Source organism: Pelodiscus sinensis, chromosome 1 (genome assembly GCF_052426305.1).
Source record: "Pelodiscus sinensis isolate ZL-2025 chromosome 1, ASM5242630v1, whole genome shotgun sequence".
In the NCBI taxonomy this organism is placed as follows: domain Eukaryota; kingdom Metazoa; phylum Chordata; order Testudines; family Trionychidae; genus Pelodiscus; species Pelodiscus sinensis.
Window position 1 is genome coordinate 192,866,976 of NC_143052.1, and position 19,175 is coordinate 192,886,150.

General features: G+C 46.1%; 1 protein-coding gene across 3 annotated transcripts in view; it reads right to left on the reverse strand.

The window, feature by feature from the left end:
• Positions 1 to 19,175, reverse strand: part of BRWD1 (bromodomain and WD repeat domain containing 1) — a 134,783-nt gene that overhangs the window by 39,041 nt on the left and 76,567 nt on the right. For all 3 annotated transcript variants that reach the window (XR_012898106.2, XR_012898105.2, XM_075911992.2), the window contains exons 32-34: positions 9,497 to 9,622; positions 6,174 to 6,252; positions 4,196 to 4,237 (exon numbers count right to left, since the gene is read on the reverse strand). Coding sequence is in view for 1 of the 3 variants with exons in the window: in XM_075911992.2 (XP_075768107.1) it covers positions 4,196 to 4,237; positions 6,174 to 6,252; positions 9,497 to 9,622 (247 nt within the window). In the remaining 2 variants the exon portion in view is untranslated. The remainder of the gene's footprint in view (positions 1 to 4,195; positions 4,238 to 6,173; positions 6,253 to 9,496; positions 9,623 to 19,175) is intronic.

Below are 19,175 nucleotides of genomic sequence, written 5' to 3' on the forward strand. Positions count from 1 at the left end.
TGGGGGACCTGGGGCTGCGCTCTACCCTGCTGCCTATACGGCAGCTGTCGCCGCTGCGTGGCTGGCGTATGTATGCCTAAGGACTTCAAAGTTGACCTAGTGTCCTTTAGGGTATGGAGCCTGGAATCTGTGTGCTCCGAGAACAAGGTCTTCCCTTCAAAAGGCAAGTCCTGGATGGTATGCTGCACGTCCGAGGGAATCCCCGAGATGTGGAGCCACGCCCCACAGCGCATAACGACACCAGTCGCCATGGTGCGGGCTGCCGAGTCCACAGTGTCCAATGCCGCTTGGAGGGCAGTTTGTGTAATGACTTTACCCTCGGAAGCCATAGCCGCAAACTCCTGGCGGTCCTCCATCGGGAGTCGGTCTCTAAATTTTTCGACTGCCTGCCAGGTGTTGAAAGCATACCTGCTCAGCATCGTCTGCTGGTTAGCAATACGGAGCTGCAGAGCACCCGTAGCGTAGACCTTGCAGCCCAACAAGTCCAGCTTCTTAGGCTCCCTTGCCTTTGGAGAAGGCCTGGGCTGGGGAAGCCTTTCTTTTTGGGCAGCGGCCTGTACGACCAATGATCCCGGGATGGGCTGCGAGTAAAGGAATTTGTGACCCGACTGCGGGACGAAATAACGCCTTTCTACCCCTTTTTGGGTAGAGGTCAAAGTTGCTGGCGTTTACCACAGGGCATTAGTAAGCTTTGAAACAGTTTTATTGAGTGGTAGAGTGAAACGCGCAGGGGTATCCTCGGTGAGGATGTCTACCATTGGATTGGTATCCTCAATTATGGGCTCGACCGGAACAGCCAGGTTGGAAGCCATGCGCCGCAGGAGGTCCTGATGTGCTCTGGCATCCATTGATGGCAGCCCAGGCGCTGGGTCCGCCAGTGCCTCATCGGGAGAGGACAACGACGACGACTCCTGCATCAACAGGGGAGCGGTCGTGACCAACTGCGTGGCCGGTTGGATGGTCTGAGCCTCCGGAGGGCCTGTCTCCGGTACCAGTGGTTGCGGTGCCGCAGGATCTTGTTGCGGCACTCGACGGGGGGAGGGAGGCGCCCTAGACAGGGACGCAGAGAGGCGGGAACGGTGCCCTGAAGCCTCCGACCCCATAGATGGTGGCTGTTGGCCCTGCCACTGATGATAGGCCCAGGGAGTCCAAAAGGGCCACTGCGGATGAGGGGGCCACATCTGCTGGTTGTGGCCCCTCCGGTGTCTGGATCTGGACCTGTGGGTCGAGGATGCTCCCGAAGACCCCGACCGAACCGACACCGCGTCCGAAGAATAATCAGATTCTGGCCAAGGGGGAGCCGACGAGGAGTGCGGTGCAAACTTGGCCATCGACTCCGGTTTGCCCGCATGGGCGCGGCGAGGACGTGCCGTCTGCGGCACTGGGGGACCCAGACCCGGTGCGGCGAACTCCGCCGAGTGTGAAGCAGTCAACTATGGTGCCGGGGTGCCCAGGCCCGGTGCCGTTTGCACCGTCAGTAGCTGTGGTACCAGGGTACCCAAGCCCGGTGCCGTTTGCGACGCCACCATCTGCGGCACCAAGGTGCTCATGCTCGATGCCGGCTGCAACGTTTGTGGCACCGGGGTGCCTAGGCCCGGTGCCAGCTGCGTCGCCAGTAACTGCGGCACCGAGGTGCTCGGGCTCGGTGTCGGTTGAGATGCCTGGAGTTGCGGCACCGGGGTGCCTGGGCCCAGTGCCGAGTGCGACGTGAGAAGCTGCGGTACCAGGGTGCCCATGCCCAGTGCCGATTGCGTCGACTGGAGCTGCGGTACCGGGGTGCTCAGGCCCGGTGCCGATAGTGTGGCCAGCAGCTGCGGCACCGAGATGCTCAGGCTTGATGCAGACAGAGTCGTGCCCGACTGAAATGGTACCGGGGTGCCCAGGCCTGGTGCTGGGGTAGACCACTGGGTCGATGCCGGTACCGATGACGGCACGGAGATGGATGCCGACTGCTGGGAGGCCACATGGCCATGGGGGTATGGCACCGGTACGGCCAAGCGGGGCTCTGGCAACGTGGAGAGCAACGACCTGCCATGGCTCGAAGCTCCCTGAGAATGACGGCTCAGCGTCGTGAAGGGTGCCGTAGTAGTAGCGGGAGCCGACCCCACCAGGGTTGGTCCCGACGCATAAGCCACCATAGCATGCCGACCCGGGCCATGCATGGGCGACAGCGGTGCCCTCCAAACCTCCAAAGGGGGTGACCTCGACCCGTCCGAGTCAACCGACGATGGCGGGGAGGTTGTAAGACTGATTAGGTCCTGCGCCACTTCAAAGGTGTCCGGCGTAGACGGACGATGAGAGGGCAGGCGACCAGGGCTCACCAGGCCAACGGTGCACCGGAGGGGAAACACGCACCGGTGAACTGCCAGTGCGGTGTCCAGCCGACGTTGGCTTTTTAGACGGAGACCTGCCCCGGGACTTCTTCACCCTCTTAGATGGAGGAGATTGAGACTGGTGCCGGGATCTCGACATCGATGCCCAGTGCTGGTGTGCGGCCTTGCGCGTAGAGGCCGGTGCGCTGTGCACCGCAGGCTGGTCCGGCGGTACCGGTTGAAGCGCCGTCTCCATAAGGAGAAGCTTCAAGCGGGAAACTCTTTCTTTCCTTGTACGGGGCTTGAAAGACTTGCAGATTTTGCAGGCAATTGCCAGATGAGCCTCACCCAGACACTTAAGGCAGCTGTCGTGTGAATCGCCCCTGGGCATAAACTTCCCGCAGTCAGTGCACGCCTTGAAGCCCTGGCATTCCTTACCCCCAAGGGGGGGAAGGAGCAAAAACAAAAAACCTAACTAACTACACAAACTATATACAATGTGAGAAACGGGAACCATTAACTATCTAAGCCTAAACAGATAGAGAGAGAGAGAGACACGCTCCAATGACTGACCCGGTGGTAAGAAGGAACTGAGGTGGGGCAGCGCCTGCAGGGGTACTTATGCCCCGCCATGGCGGCACCACTCCAGGGGGTGCCCTGCCAGCGCTATGGGTACCGCTAGGGAAAATGCTCCGGAAAACGTGGTGTACGCGGCGCGCACACCTACTTCAAATGGACATGAGGAACCACTCGAAGAAGAAGGGGCTTGCTGGCTGCCCTGCTTTTGCCACTGGGCTGCCCTGCTACTGCCCTACCCAGGTAGGGGGTTCCCCGGGATGGGGCTTGCCAGTTTCTCTGCTGTCCCACCCAACAGGGTTCCCAGCCAGAGCTGGGGTAGTGCATTCCCAGGTGCTGGGGCAGTTTGATCCAGCAACATCCATGCTCCTGCCAGACCATGGATGTGGCCGGACCAGAAAGTCCCAGATTTCAGAGGTTTTGAAACCTGAAAATTGGAAAAATACAAAATCATCCAAACCTTCTTGAACAATATTCTAGCTCTTTTCTATATTGGCAATACCTCCCAACTTTGTGTCATCAATAAATTTTATCAGTACACTTCCACATTTCATGACAACATCATTAATGAAAATGTTACAGAAGACTGGTCAAAACTGATCTATGAGAAATTCTACTAGTAACCTCCCCCTGTAGCATGCCTGTTCATCTTTCAGCATGACTAGTTATAGCATTCCCTTGAACCAGTGTCTTATTCACCATCTGATTCTTGTATTACTCCCTACCATTTAAACTGAAGACAGTTCCACTGGGAAGTAATATTAACCGCTTTACTGAAATCCGTATATATTAGATTGGCATTTTCATTGTCTACAAAACTAGTTATTGTTACAAAAAAAAGATCAAGTTGGTCTGGCATGAGTTATCTTTTGTAATACCATGTTGCATTTTAACCCAATTATTTACTACTGTGCCTTTGATTACTTTCTCCTTCAAAATTTATTTTAAGACCTTGCGATATAATCAGGGTCAAATGAAGGAATCTGTAGTTTCCTGGATCACTTCCTTCCTGTCTTAAATTAGGTATGGTATTTGCAGTTGTTTAGTTATTGAACTTTGTTTTTATATCAGTTTTGTCCACTTCATGTTCTGCATTATGACTTCATTACAGGATTAAGTAAAAAAATCCGAAGAAATGTTTAAAAATTGTCTGATTATTTGCAGTTATCACCAGGAAAGTTAGGAAAGACATTAATTACAAAAGGCAGCACACACCACTAGATTCTGCTACTTCACTACTGTTTCTACTGACTACTTTTTCAGACAGGTATGATTTTAGTATTTATGGGAAGGGCAGGTCAACTCACTTTTACTCTTCTGTAAGAAGTTCTTGGAAGACATTTATTATCCTACAAGAGAAGCCACAAAACACTTCAAAAATAGTTTATAGCATAAAGTATTAACTATTCAGACAATTATATTTATATTGCAATGAAAATAGTAACCATACTGCCTGTTGTGGTGAACATTATAGAAAACTGTCCAGTTAAGCTAAGAAATCCAACAGTTTTTAACAAGCCAATGAGGGAAATGAGATAATGCAGACTTCAGGACAGTGCTGGGGAACCTTTTTTGGGTTGGAGGCTGCTGACCCACAGAAAAATCAGTTGGGGACTGCAGGGAGGCAGCAGGGGGACTGGAGTGCCAGCGTGGACTCTCCAAAGCAAGCCCTGGGAGCTAGATCCAAGCAATCTAGGGCCTGCATCTGGACCCTGGGGCCTAGGTTCCCCAGCCCTGCTTTCAGAGATCTGATCAGGAGTGACTTATTTAGGACCCTAAACACAAATCAATACTTAGCATTCATGGTTCCAGCATAATGTCCTGAATTTCACTGAATGGGAGACACTTGGAGGTCTTTATGCAAATGCACCCAGAGTTGGGAATTTCATTGATGCATTAGAGGGATGCTTGATGTTATTTCTTAGCTGATTATTTTTATATGAAAGGATGACAAATCAAGCCTCAATACCACCAATTTTATGTATGTAAAAGGCATGAGGGATTCAGTGTAGAAAATGAAAAATCCTACAGCTTTTCAGGTTTTGCCAAAGATAACCAGGCATGAAAATCCCACTTAAATAATTCTGGAGAAACAACAAGTAGCCCTGTTGCAGCTTAAGAAACGAACAAAAATATATAGTATCATGAGCTTTCATAGGTAAAACCCCCTTCATCAGATGAAGGTGCCACAGGACTACTCGGTTTTAAAGTTACAGACTAACACAGCTACCTCCCTGAGACTTTGGAGAAACAGTGTTTTATGGTTTGGGTACTAAGAATCACTTATGGACTGAATTTCAGAGTTTCCCGGGACTTAGAACAAGGGTCTTGCAGCATTTTTAAAAAGTTTTGCTTAAGAATATAAAATACTTGAAATGTCTTTTTTGTAAAAAGTAGTATGCTAATTTTTAATTTTTAATATATTACCAATATATCAAAAGGCATCACTCCAAATATACACATTTACTATATGCATTGCTGTCAACAACTCAATATAAATGCATTAAACATGTATTTTCAAATACTGAAGTGATGTTTGTTAGTTTCATGATACAGAATTAAATGCAATAATTAATAATCACTTCTTTTTTTCTAAATAAAGCAATTCAGAGAGAAGTAGGAATGTAATTATATCAAATATTAATACCTCACTACATTTATAATTGTGTTCTGAACTCTTGGCATTATCTTTTTTTTTTTTTTAAAGTATACAATCATTTTTACCTCTTTTTTCTAAAAGATAGCCAAAGTTGGATATAATTAAATAAAAAGACCTGCAGATTTAGTTATATGTAAATACTGCACATTTTATATAATGTACTAGGTATGAGGTAACTGAGCCACAAACATTTGGGGGTTGGGGGAGAATTATACTTCACTTGACAACTGTGATTTATATGCAGAATGTAAATACCATGTCCAGTGTTGTTTACATATGAACATCTACAATATAACCATTATTGAAATATGGTTATGAATATATAATTATACTAAATATAGTAAACCTACCAACACCAGATCCAAACATTCTCAAACTTTAGGGAAGTTCAAATAATGGACCGGACCATTATATAAATAGGAAGTATGTATAAAATTTATGGCTAGGTAGCAGGAATATTTCTATAACCAGACATTTGTAATTGTGGCATATTATGAAAGTATAGGTTTTAAAAAACTTTTAGAATAGCTTTGTTGCTACTAGTATCTAGACTGACAGTATTAATCACTGCTAGTAGCTCCTACTCTGAATTTTTATTTTTTTAAATAAAAACAGGAGTTTATTACCAGGTCATCAGCATCAGGAGAGTCCTGCTCATCTTCTGTTATATTAGTAAGCTCAAATATATTTGTACAATCTGGATCACTGTAAAGTAGAATTAGAAGTTTTACTACCTGAATAATGGAAAAACATGGTTACATAACATTTTCCTGAGCTTTGAAACAACTATGAATAACTGGAATATAATAATTCAAGAGAATCTAAGGCTTGAAAAGGCATATTTAAAGAAGATTTTAAGATCTGTAAATAGGGCATTGACCACATACAGTAAAACTCCAATGGTCTGGCATCTGATGGTCTGGCACCATCAGGAACCCAGAAGTGCTCCGGGCAGCCGGACCATTGGAGCTGCTCTGCCCCCAACTTCCCCGATTCAGCCGCTGCTAAAACTGACCAGCGGCTGAATCGGGGAAGCCGGGGGCAGAGCAGCTGGGGTGCTGCCGGGTAGGTCCTGTAGCGCTGCCCCTCATGGCTGCAGGACTCAACCCGGCAGCACCCCAACTGTCCCCGATTCAGCCGCTGCTGAAACTGACCAGCGGCTGACTCCAGGAAGCCCGGGGCAGAGCAACTCTGCCTCAGGCTTCCTGGAGTCAGCCGCTGATCAGTTTCAGCAGCGGCTGACTTGGGTACACCTGGGACAGAGCTGCTGGGGTGCTGCTGGGTTGGTCTCGCAGCGCCAAGGGTTGGCGCTACCAGACCAACCCAGCAGCGTCCCAGCTGCTCTGTCCCAGGCATCTGGATTCAGCCGCTGTTGAAACTGATCAGCGGCTGATTCCAGGAAGCCCGGGGCAGAGCAACTTTGCCTCGGGCTTCCTGGAGTCAGCCGCTGATCAGTTTCAGCAGCGGCTGACTTGGGGACACCTGGGGTAGAGCAGCTGGGGTGCTGCCGGGTTGGTCCAGTAGCGCCGCTCTTCGGCTACTGACCAGCAGCTGACTCCAGGAAGACCGAGGCAGAGCTGCTCTGCTGCAGGCGTCCCCAATTCAGCCGCTGCTAAAACTGACCAGCAGCAGCTGAATCGGGGACACCTGAGGCAAAGCCGGACTATCGGAAGGGGGGGGGCTATGAAGGGTCTGGGGTGGCATCTCCCTCCACCCCAGACTGCTCATAGCCCCCCCTTCCGATAGTCCGGCAAATCTGATAATCCAGCACCCCCTGGGTCCTAAAGGTGCCGGATTATCGGAAGTTTACTGTAATTTAAGTAAAAATTCTTTTTACCAATTGCAGTCGGTTTCTGCAGAATCTGCCAAGATAATGCATTTAGTATAATATGCATCCATTTCAGCTTCCTAACTTTAAATTTGTAACTGAATTTAGAAATTGGCTAGAAGTTTTTCCTCTGAAAAGGAAGAAGGAGGATAAAAATATTCTCAATTCCCTATTTAGGAAAGAATTTAGTACATACATAATTTCTCTCAAATCAACTAATGCCTTTAAGACAGTAATGGACAACAATATTTGATGGTGGGGGCACACAAGATTTTGGTAAGTGGTCAAGGACCACACATTTTTATGAAGCAGCTATGGGATCTGTGACGAAGGCTGGGTACAGAAGGGAGTTTGAGGTAGGAGGGACTGGAGTGCAGAAGAGGATGCGGGATCTGGGAAGGAGTTTGGGTGAAGGAGGGGGATGTGATCTGGGGCAGGAGATTGGGAGGAGGGTCCAGGAGGGAGTATGGATGCAGAAGGATTCTGACCTGGTGGAGAAATGTAGGAGAGGATGGAAAGTCTGAGAGGGGAGTCCTGGGGCAGGGGGGAGGAGGTACAGAGTGTTTCATTGTGATCTGGGACAGGGTATTGGGGTGCAGGGCCCAGTAGGGGAAATGGATGCAGAAGGATTCTGGCATGAGGGAAGATTTAAGAGGGATGTAGAGTCTGAGAGGGAGTTAGAAGGGAGAGACAGGCTGGGGTGCCAGACATAGGCTCCTGCTAGGAGGTGCTTACCTAAGCAGCTCCTGGCCAGCAGCACTGTCAGGCAGGCTTTCCCTCCCCCACTTCCCCAGCAGTGAAGTGGGTGGCTGACTGTACATGTGGTTCTCTCCACTGGCAGAAGAGAGAAGGGAAGGAGAGGCTTCATGCACTGCTCCTGCCCCCAGCAAAATCTTTCAGCTCCTACTGGTCAGAAATTATGTTGCATGTCCTCTGCCCTTAGGGGGCAGTGACAATGTGTGAAGCCTCTCCCCTCTGCTTTGATCAGCACTGCTCCCTGCTGCAGGGGCGAGCACAGGTAGGACCAAAGGGCTTTGCAGGCCAGATTCCACCCGCAGGCCATTTCTTGCCCACCCCTGCTTTAAGATACTTATGTCCTGTCATCAGTATGAGAAAGGGCAACTTGCTTTGCTTAGAATATATCTATGCTAGATGATTTACAAGAACTGGTTTGTTGCTTAACCTTTGGATGAGGTCTTTACTTCTTATCTAGATAAAATCAGGAGAGCCTACAATTTTTAAATAGTGTCAATAGTAGCGTAAAATCTCAAATGCACCAGGTCAGGCAGACTGATTAAAGCAGTAGAGGATGCTTACGTATGTAACAGTAAACTGACTAGGGATGTGAAGGACTAGTGGAATATCCAAGACAAGTCGACAAGCTTGTCAACTAGTTACTCCCCCCTCTTCGCTGCCTCTCTCAGAAAGAGGAAGTGGGGGGAGCGGGGGAAGAGGGAAGAACGGGATACTTCAAAGTGGCAGCGCAGCATGGAGCCTGGAGCCAGACCCTGGGCTCCATGCAGTGCTGCTGCTTTGAAACGCTGCTGTAGGAGCTCTGTGTCAGGTTCTCATGGCAGCGTTTCAAAGTAGCAGAGCCGCAGGGAGCCTGGGATCAGCAGGGAGTCCCCAGCTGACCCCGGGCTCCATGTGGTGCTTTCACCTTTCAGGCGTAGCAACAGGGCTGTTTCTACACTTCAAAGGCAGAGATGCCCTGACGACAAGTTGATGCAAAATGCACAATTTAACATCCCCGAGACTGACTATCTCTACATGGCTAATGAAACTATATTCAAGAAGAAGGTATGTGCGAGGGATGTGCAGAAATCTTTTTTTGCAGCTAAAAGTCCTCATGAAAAAAATTTATAGGAAGACCGCTCTCACATTTTTAATATTAATAAACGCTGATTAAATAGAAGTGCTAAAAATGTCTGTGCTAGATATATTAAGATGCTTCAAATTTAGTTTGATAAATAGTTTAGAAAATACTTGGAAGTTGAAAGTTTCTAATGGCTTCAGCTATTCTTCATTACAAAAAAATACGGAGTCAGGGTTAAATTAGTATTATCTCCAACCTAGGTAATGAAATGTGTACAATTATATTCAGACTGAAATATGACTTACTCAATGAACTTCAAGAGCTGTTTAGTGATCTTCTTAGCTGATTGAGCAATAGCACTCCCAGGTTCGTTGAAAGTGCTGGCATTACTTTCAATACATCTCACTTCCCACACCAATGCAGAGATCCTCCTTTAAGATTATAAAACAAATTTAAATTCTTTAATACTAAAAAATGGAGAAAAGAAAAATAACTTATTAAATATTTGTCCCTATTATGGTCAACTGGCAATCCTTTAATATAGAACCCCCAGCTCGATCTAATTTCAAACAATTCACATAGAAACAGCATAAAATATTCAGGGTTAACTAGGGAAGTGGCAGTTGCAAGTGTTTTTTGTGGGGGGGGAGGGGGAAGGGAGACCTCTATACGGATGCAAAAATTATATTCGTAAAATATTTGTAAGTAGTCAAACTCATTTGCACCTCTATTGAATACTAAGTTTTAGAGAGATAGTCACGCTAGTCTGTTCCAGCAAAAATAATGCGGTGTCCCTGTGGCACCTTGAAGACTAACAAATATATTACAGCATAAGCTTTCATGAGCTGCAACGCACTTGACCACAGAAAGAACTATAGCCCACAAAAATGTATGCTCTAATAAATTTGTTAGTCTTAGATGTGCCACAGAATATTAAAGTATAGCTACAAGAATGCTGCAGCCAAGATAACTAAAAACACAATATGCATGTTTAGCCACTTATTTTACAAAATGCTGAAGCTAATAAAAAAAATTCCAAAAGGTTTCGGCTTTGATTTCCCAAAGATAAACAAACATCAAGTAGACAACCCATATGAATACTTTCAGGGAGAAACTGGATTATGAACAGATTCTATGGTTATGTTATCAGAGAAATAAATCTGGAATAAAGTGGACCTAATTTCATCTTCCCCCTTGCATGCCCAAAACACTTTCAAAAGAAAAATCTGATTTTAAACCCACTCAAAGACAACTACTTTGTATCAAAATGCATGCCTCCATATAACAACTACCTGGTATCAGTGCAGTATGAACAGTAAGAAGTTTGAGACAAACATGGAAGGACACTTGATGCTCTAGATGCAAAAACAATTTAAGCACAGAATATCAGATTAATGTGGAATTGATTACTGACAGTGGACAAGCAAACCCTTACCGGACACAAAAGGCAAGAAAAAAATGACTAATCACTTTCGCAATTGTTGTTCAAGATGTGTTGCTCATATCTATTCCAATTAGGTATGCGCGCTCCTCATGCACAGCTGTCAAAGTTTTACCCTAGCTGCTACCCGTCAGGTCGGCTACGCAGCCCCCTTGAGTAGGGATATGAACATGTACCTGCGGACACGGATAATCGATGAGCCTGTGATCATCAGTTAACCCTCATGGTTACATGCAGCAACCCCAACCGCCAGACACCTGCCCTATCAGAGGCAGCAGTACAAGAGGCAAGAATTGACTCCCTGCAAGCATCAGATCCTGCCTCTTTCCCCATTTCACATGTAAATGTGTAATCCCGACCATTTTGCAGATAAACTCATTTTAACATTCCTACCCTGGGATGGTGCCAGTGTGATGCCCTATATATGGCCCTGCCATCTCAACCTTCCCTCAGTTTCTTTTAGCCACCTTCTCTGACAGTGGAGAAGGGTGTGTATGGAACAGATATGAGCAACACAACTTGAAGAACAACAGTAACAAAGGTGAGCAATTGTTTTTTCTTCAAGTGCTTGCTCATATCAATCCCAATTAGGTGATTCATAAGCCTTATCCTGGAGGAGGGGTCAAAGTGTAGCTGACTTGAAAAACTGCAGTACCAAAAGCTGTGTCCAGTCTTCACTGCTGCACGATGGCATAGTGTGACATGAAAGTATGCACCAGAGACCATGTGGCAGTCCTACATATTTCTGGAAGAGATACAAGATCCTCCAATGCTGCTGGAGATGTCTGTTCTTGTGGAATACACCATGAGAGATGTTGGCAAGAACGTGGCCAGATCACAACACGCATAGATACATGCTGTGATCCAAGAGATGCACCGTGATGAGACTGACTGTGCCCTTTACTCAATCCACCACAAACAGTTGAAAGAATTTGCAAAAGGGCTTTGTCCAGTTGATAAAGAAAGCGAGTGCATGCCTCACCCTCACATCAAGGGAGTGCAATCTCTGTTCCTGTAATTTCTGGTATGGCTTAGGGAAGAACACGGGAAGAAAGATGTCCTGCTCTATTTGTAAGCTGGAAACCACTTTCAGGAGGAAAGCAGCACGAGGGAGAAGATGGACCTGTCTCTGTGGAAAACAGTGTCCAGGGGTTCCGACATCAGGGTGTGAAGCGCCGACACCCATGGAGCGGAGGCGATGGCAACCAGAAAAGCCACAATAGGTAGAGCAGGGAGCAAATAGCCAAGGGCTCAAAGGGAGGAATCCATGAGCAAGGAGAGGACATGGTTGAAGTCCCAAGCAGAGGAAGCACTTGACTAAGAGGCTCAAAAAGACAGTATGGACAGCTTCAAGCAGGTGGAAAGAGGAAATAGCAACTAGGTGCACTTTGAGCACTGAAGTCACTAGCCCTTGCTGCTCTAGGGACATGAGATACTCCAGCATCCCTGAAATAGAGATAGATAAAGGGTCCAAGTTGAGCAGCAGACACTAGCATGAGAAATTCTGATTTGATCAAGTACATAAACCTGGGAGAAGGCGTCCTGCTACTAAAAAGCACATGCAGGACCCACTCTGAGCAGGTTTGCTTGGCCTGGTTCAGCCATGAAGTTGCCACACCATGAATTGGAGGGGGTGAAGATCTAGGTGGCAAAGATGCCAGAGGTCCGGTGTTATGAGGCATCTGTTTCTTGGGCACACCTTCAAAAGGCCTGCTTGGACCCGGGAGGGCAGAGAGGGAAGGTGCAAGGGAGGGGTTGGTCTGTCCCTGACGGTTTCCAGCCCAGGTCTCAGATGACTTTTGGTGAGGATACAGAGAACACCTGCATGAGAAATCAGACCTGGGAAGAAATGAGAAAAGCTGCTGTGTGGGCTGTGTTTTGAAGGACCAAGAGTTACAATTGTATAGATTCAGGATAAGCTGCTGGTTTGCTATCCGGAGCAACAGTCCCCCCCCCCCCCATAGAGCAGACCTTCCAGCTGAGTAAGTTGAGGCACTTAGCATCCTTAACTTAGGCTGAGGATTTTAGGGATATTTCCAAACCGGAGACATTCTTTTTAAGTGACAAATCTGAGGAATTGTCCCAGATTGAGGTGTTATTAGAGGAGGTTTTAGAACAAACTGATAAACTTAACAGTAACAAGTCACCGGAACCAGGTGGCATTCACCCTAAAGTTCTGAAAGAACTCAAATATGAAATTGCGGAACTATTAACTGTGGTTTGCAACCTATTTTTGACTGGCTAATGTGACACCAACATTTAAAAAGGGCTCTAGAGTTGATCCTGGCAATTACAGACCAGTAAGTCTAACATCAATACCGGGCAAATTAGTTAAACTATAGTAATTTTATTCTTTATCAGACACATAGATGAACATAATTTGTTGGGGGAAAAGTCAACACAGTTTCTGTTAAGGGAAATTATCCCTTACTAAGATACTAGAGTTCTTTGAGGGAGTCAAAACAAACATGTGGACAAGGGGGATCCAGTAGATATAGGGTACTTAGATTTCCAGGAAAGCCTTTGACAAGGTCCCTGACCAAAGGATAAGAGGGAAGGACCCCTCATAGATTGATAACTGGTTAAAAGATAGGGAACGAAGGGTAGGAATAAACAGTAACTTTTCAGAATGAAAAGTGGTAACTAGTGGTGTCCCCCAAGGGTCTGTACTGGGACAAATCCTATTCAACCTATTTATAAATGATCTGGAGAAAGGGGTAAACAGTGAGGTGGCAAAATTTGCAGATACTAAACTGCTCAAGATAGTTAAGACCAAAGCAGACTGTGAAGAGCTTAAAAAAGATCTCACAAAACTAAGCGACCGGACAACAAAATAGCAGATGAAATATAATGTTGGTAAATGTAAAGTAATGCACATTAGAAAAAATAATCCCAACTATACATACAACATGATAGGGACTAATTTAGCTGTAAGTATTCAAGAGAGAACTTGGAGGAATTGTGGATAGTTCTCTGAAAACATCCACTTAGTGTATAGCAGCAGTCAAAAAAGCAAACAATGTTAGGAATCATTAAAAAAGGAGTAGAGAAAAAGACAGACCATGTTATTGCCACTATATAAAATTATGGTACACCCACATCTTGAATACTGCATATAGATGTGGTCGCCTCATCTCAAAAGATATATTGACATTGGAAAAGGTTCAGAAAAGAGCAACAAAATGATTGGGGTTTGGAATGGGTTTCATATGAAGAGATTAAATAGACTTAAGACTTTTCATCTTAGAAAAGAGGAGACTAAGGTGGGATATGATAGAGGTCTATAAAATCACGACTGGTGTGGAAAAAGAGAATAAGGAAGTTATTTACTTATTTCCACAATATAAGAACTTGGGGTCACCAAATGAAATTGATATTTAGCAGATGTAAACAAAAAAAGGAAGTTTTTTTTCACACAGTGTGAAACTCGTTGCCAGAGGAGGCTGTGAAGATCAGGACTTTAACAGGATTGAAGAATGAACTAGATAGATTCATGGAGGTTAGGTCCATCAATGGCCATTAACCAGGTGTCCCTAGCCTCTGTCAGAGGCTGGGAATGGATCATGGGAGAGGGATTGCTTAAAGATTCCCTGTTCTGTTCTCTCCCTCTGGGGCATCTGGTATTGGCCACTGTCAGCAGACAGGATACTGAGCTGGATGGACCTTTGGTCTGACCCAGTATGGCTGTTCTTATGTATGTTCTTAGACATAGGGGGTGGAGCCAGAAGACCTTAACACTTTTTCATTCACCGTCTCCATGACCACGGAGCATGGTGGAAGGCAGGTGAACAGGTATTGGAATTCCTTAATAGGAAGGAAGTACTTTCTCTGAACCCCATTGGCCATCAGGGAAACAGAGGAGAGAGTCTTCTGGACAGTCTTAGCCGAGGACATGATGGACTTAATCAGAAGGGCCACTCTGGAACAGCTCTCAGGAGCCAGAACATCCTCGATTTGGTCATCCTGCTCAACCACTTCCTCCATCTGCAGGTTTAGACTAAGGACAACCTTCCAAAGCAAGTACTGCAAAGTTCTACAGTCCACGGGAGGAGGACCCATAAAAGAGGTGTTTTCCACCAGCTCGTTCACTCAAGATGACAAGGAGGCCATTGGGTGGCCTGCATCCTGTCCATCCCAGGGCTGATCAAGAATCGGGCCGAGGGGCTAAGCTGGGCCTCAAATCCTGGGCTATGAAGGGGCCAAGGAAGGGCCAGCAGGCAACATGCCCAGGGCATGGTGGAACCACCATAGAGTCTAAAACTACCACTGGAGCGGCCACTGGAGTGTTGCTTGCTCTTTAGGGACATGAGGAACTGCAGGCATGGACTGGTCATATATAACAAAGACCTCCCTGTGGAATAATGACAGAGACCCTAAGCAAGAGAGTCAGGGCAGGGCCAAACCAGTAACCATGAAAGGAATGTTTGGTGTCAGATATTGACAAACACAAGTTGCCGTGTGCTGTAATCTGAATTTCTTATGGACTGCAACCGCACAAAGACCACATGGATTGCCCGGAAGGTGAAATGTACTGGGAGGAGGACTGGCACCGGGATTGAAACCTTGACCAGTGCTGAGACCAAGACCTGGACTAATGCAGAGAATGAGACCACCATCTAGAGTAGGACTAGCACCGTGAACATCATTGCAAAGGCCAGTGCCAAGACAATGCCCCACACACTCCAAAGAGTGGTGCCAAGGAAGTTGGAGATGCACTGAGGTATGGTGCCGGTCCAAAGAGCCATGCAGTGAAAAGCAGCACTGGAAAAAAGCCCAGTGCCTACAGGAGCTCCGGCTACACTGAACGGTGCTAAAGGAACGGGAGTCTGAGTTGCACTAGCATATCTGATGCTGTGACATCCCTCGGTGCTGGTCACTGAGGGAATGGTCTGATTGACAAGACAGCACTGAACCAGACCAAGACCAGTTCGCCACGGGAAGCTCTCGAGCAGTAACAGCTCTGAGAGAACGAGCTGTGAGTGTGATGCCATGAGTGCCCACCAAACATGAAGTAGGGAAGTAAAGATTTAACCAATTAACCGGAAAGCCTCACCCACCACTTAAGGTTAACTGCCTGCCAGGGACAGAGGGTTGCTCCAGCCTGCAGAGGGATGTCAGAGCAGCCCCTGCCTGTGGCCCCTCTACCCACAGTAGGCAGGGGCTGCAAGCCCTCCCCCACCACCCACTTTCCCTTTAATCAATTAACTGGTTAAATATATTAAATGGGATTTTACATCCCTAATGTGAAGGCGCTGGAGCAAGAGGACCCAGCATGGCCAGCTTTCCCCATGAAAGTTGGTGGGATGTGAGGCATCTCAATGAGGCCCTGGGCAGCCTTGAACATGTCCAGCATGAAAGAGAGGCCCACAGGCTCTGCCTCTGCTCTCAGAGAGTCCAAGATGATTGGGCTTGATACTTGACGTGAGACTGACACCTCCATACCGCAGGATCGAGTGCATCAGTACCCTCAGACGCAGAGACTGGAAGTGCTGACGGCTTGGCTACCTTAGTTGACTGTGCTAGGGAGCAAGATCAGCTCCAGGTTGAGGTCTTCAGGAACCACTGGTGCTGAGAGTCCTTTTTGGGCATCAGTACCGGGACCGAGGGCGAAGGGCTACAAACTGAACCACACCATGCCAGCTCCCATCTCTGTGGCCTTAAAGCAGATCCCATCAGGAGGTGCTTCAAGCCAAAGTCCTGCTCCTTTCTGGTATGAAGTTTGAAGGCCTTGCAGATCATGCACTTGTCCGCTTGATGAGCTTCCCCACCCAGCACCAAAGACATGAGTTGTGAGGATCACTCATCAGCAGAGAATTCAGGCAAGAATTGCATGGCTTGAAGCCCTCAGACTTTGGCTTGTCCCAGGTCTTTGGAGGGACACAGGAGAGAAGGGGAAACCCTTCTGTTATAATCTAACTGTTAACTATTGTTAAACTAACAATGTTAGGGATGAATGATGCTTGCAATGCAAGACAGCCAAAGATTCAATACCCTCACTTATGGTAAGAAAGAACTGAGGGGCAGTCCGGAGGGCAGGCTCATATATAAGGTGTTGCACTAGCATCACTCCAGCGACGGTCTACAGCTTACACAAAAGGTTGCAGCTAGGGTAAAATTTTCCAGCAGCCGTGCATACAGCACACACACACCTAACTGAAATTGATATGAGCAAGCATTCTTAGAAGAATCATTGTTCCAAAACTTGTCATGTAGAACTTAAGCTAAAAACTTTCTAAGAGTGCATAACTTTAAAAAGTTGTTCTGAGAATTAAAAGCTCATTAAGAAAGACTGTAAAAATGGACTGAATAAAAAAAATTAAAATTAAGAATTTTCTGGCTCTTTCGTGCCACAAGAACAAAGGCAATAAAGAAATGTTGCATGTTCATTAAACAGAATGCATATTCAGGTGCTCAAAGTATTACCTAAACCAAACCTGAAGGTATGAAGCCAATGAAAGAGTGAGAGCATCCAACCTGAATCTAAGCAAGCATGAATGAGGTGTATTTTCTTACAATTTCATAAAAGTAAGAAAAAAGGTATCAGATTCTGAAGTGAGCACTCACACCCCTTATATTCTGCTTAAACAGCAAACACTTAATAACTCATCCTGTCCACCTCTACAAGAAATAAGAAAAAGAAATGTCTCAAGAAGAAACCAACTCCAGGAAACTTCAACATGGATTTGTCAAAGGAAATTAAAGACACCATAAAGGCATTAGATCTAAAACTCCTGTAATGATTACCTACAATACTGTAATGTGGTTGTAACTTAAAATCCTGTTTCTCCTGTTAATCAAGTGATTAGACTCTGTATTCCTGAGAAGTAACCGATTTAAATATTTATTTAGGTTTCAAGGGCATAGTCTGTCAAATGCTTTCCATAGGAAAATATACAAAAGAGATTGTAATGGAACTAACCTGTTCATCATCTGTGATCAATCATTTGTGCTATTCTCTTCCTTTTTTTAATAATGAAACAGCCCTGGTTAATAACTAATGATTTTGCTAACCATTGTTAAAAAAAATCCCTGAGAGTCAATAGTGCAAACCAGAGTCCTGAGTTGGCAGTAAGAGAAACAGCAGGAGATGGCCTATTACTTCTTCTCTCTTAGCCACTGGCGTGCGTACGGGGTGTGCACAGGCACACCCTAATGTCTTAGGGTTGCGAGGTGTCTGGTTTTCTACCGGACAGTCCATTTTTTTGGGGCTCTGTCCGGTAAAAAAAAATCCAGAAATTCCGGACATGTGCAATGTCTGTTATTTTCTGGTTTTCCGACTGGGCACCCGGAAGCCTGGTGGGGGGAGCGGCTGGTAGACGGGGTGTGATCAGCGCTGGGAACCCTGGTTGCGTGTGAGGAGGAGGGGCAGCCCAGTCCATGCTCCTGCGTGCTAGTCAAGTGCATGGTGGAGCCGCAGCCAGACTGACTCATGCTTCGCCTGGACCGTGCGGGGGGCGAGAGCGCCGTGGGATCTGCACTGCCCAGGTCAGTCCCGCTCCCCCACAACTGATATGCTCCTCCCCCCGACCCCTCCTGGCCGGCGGGTTGGCTCTCCTCCACTTCTCCTCCCGAACTCCCCCAGCCAGCCCCGCTGTACCCAACCCCTGCCCCCTCCGCCAGCTGGTTCCTCCTCTCGATCTCACCCAGTCAGCCCCCTCCTCCGGCCAGCCCCTCCCCACTCCCGCCCCATGAAGTGTGTCCAGTATGTTTTTTTTAAAACTACCTGGTAACCCTATAATGTCTCAAAAAAAGAGTGGCTTTGCATTTTAATTTAATCACATGATACGCTCTTTTAGTTTTAAAGTATGGATTGCTGTATTATGCAATAAGCGCTGAATTGCACATGTAAAAAACAAACTAAGCAGTACACTGTCCCATACTTACGTTTGTATTTTTAAGTAAAGTCTAGTTGTTAATTTTAAAAAAGTAAGTTTAGTTATGTTTTAGTTTCTTTAGTTTGTTTGACGAACATTCAATAAATGTTAACCTTTAAAAAAATCCCTGAGTACATACCCTAATGAAATGTGCTGTGCACGCTTATGCTCTCAACTAAATGTTTTTAGTAATTTTGAAAAATAAATTGTTGGCCATCAAGTAATTTTGAAGTACCCCTTTCAACATGAGATAGTAAGCTTTTTCCTCTCCGACCTCTTCAGTTTTGAGATGTTAATGCTAGTTAAGCATTTGAGATTCAGCATATTCCTGGACAAAGTGCATATTTTTCTGAGCACTCTCAACATACTGAAATGCTTTCATATTTCTCAACTATCAGACTACATAATCGTACACTGAATAAAACAGTTTAATGAGTCAGTTAAGTTGAAAAAACAGTAGTGCAGATAAAATTACATTAAAATAGTTAATTTCTATAAGAAGTTTGTGTATATTAGTTTCCTTATGAGTTAATTCTCAAAACCAACTACTTCTAGAGGCAAGATCCACAATGGCAGGATTTTTCCAATTATCCAAAATATTGACGAGTCAGAATAAGCATTCTGGCACCCCCAGGTTCTGAACCCTCACTTGCATAGGCACTACTACAG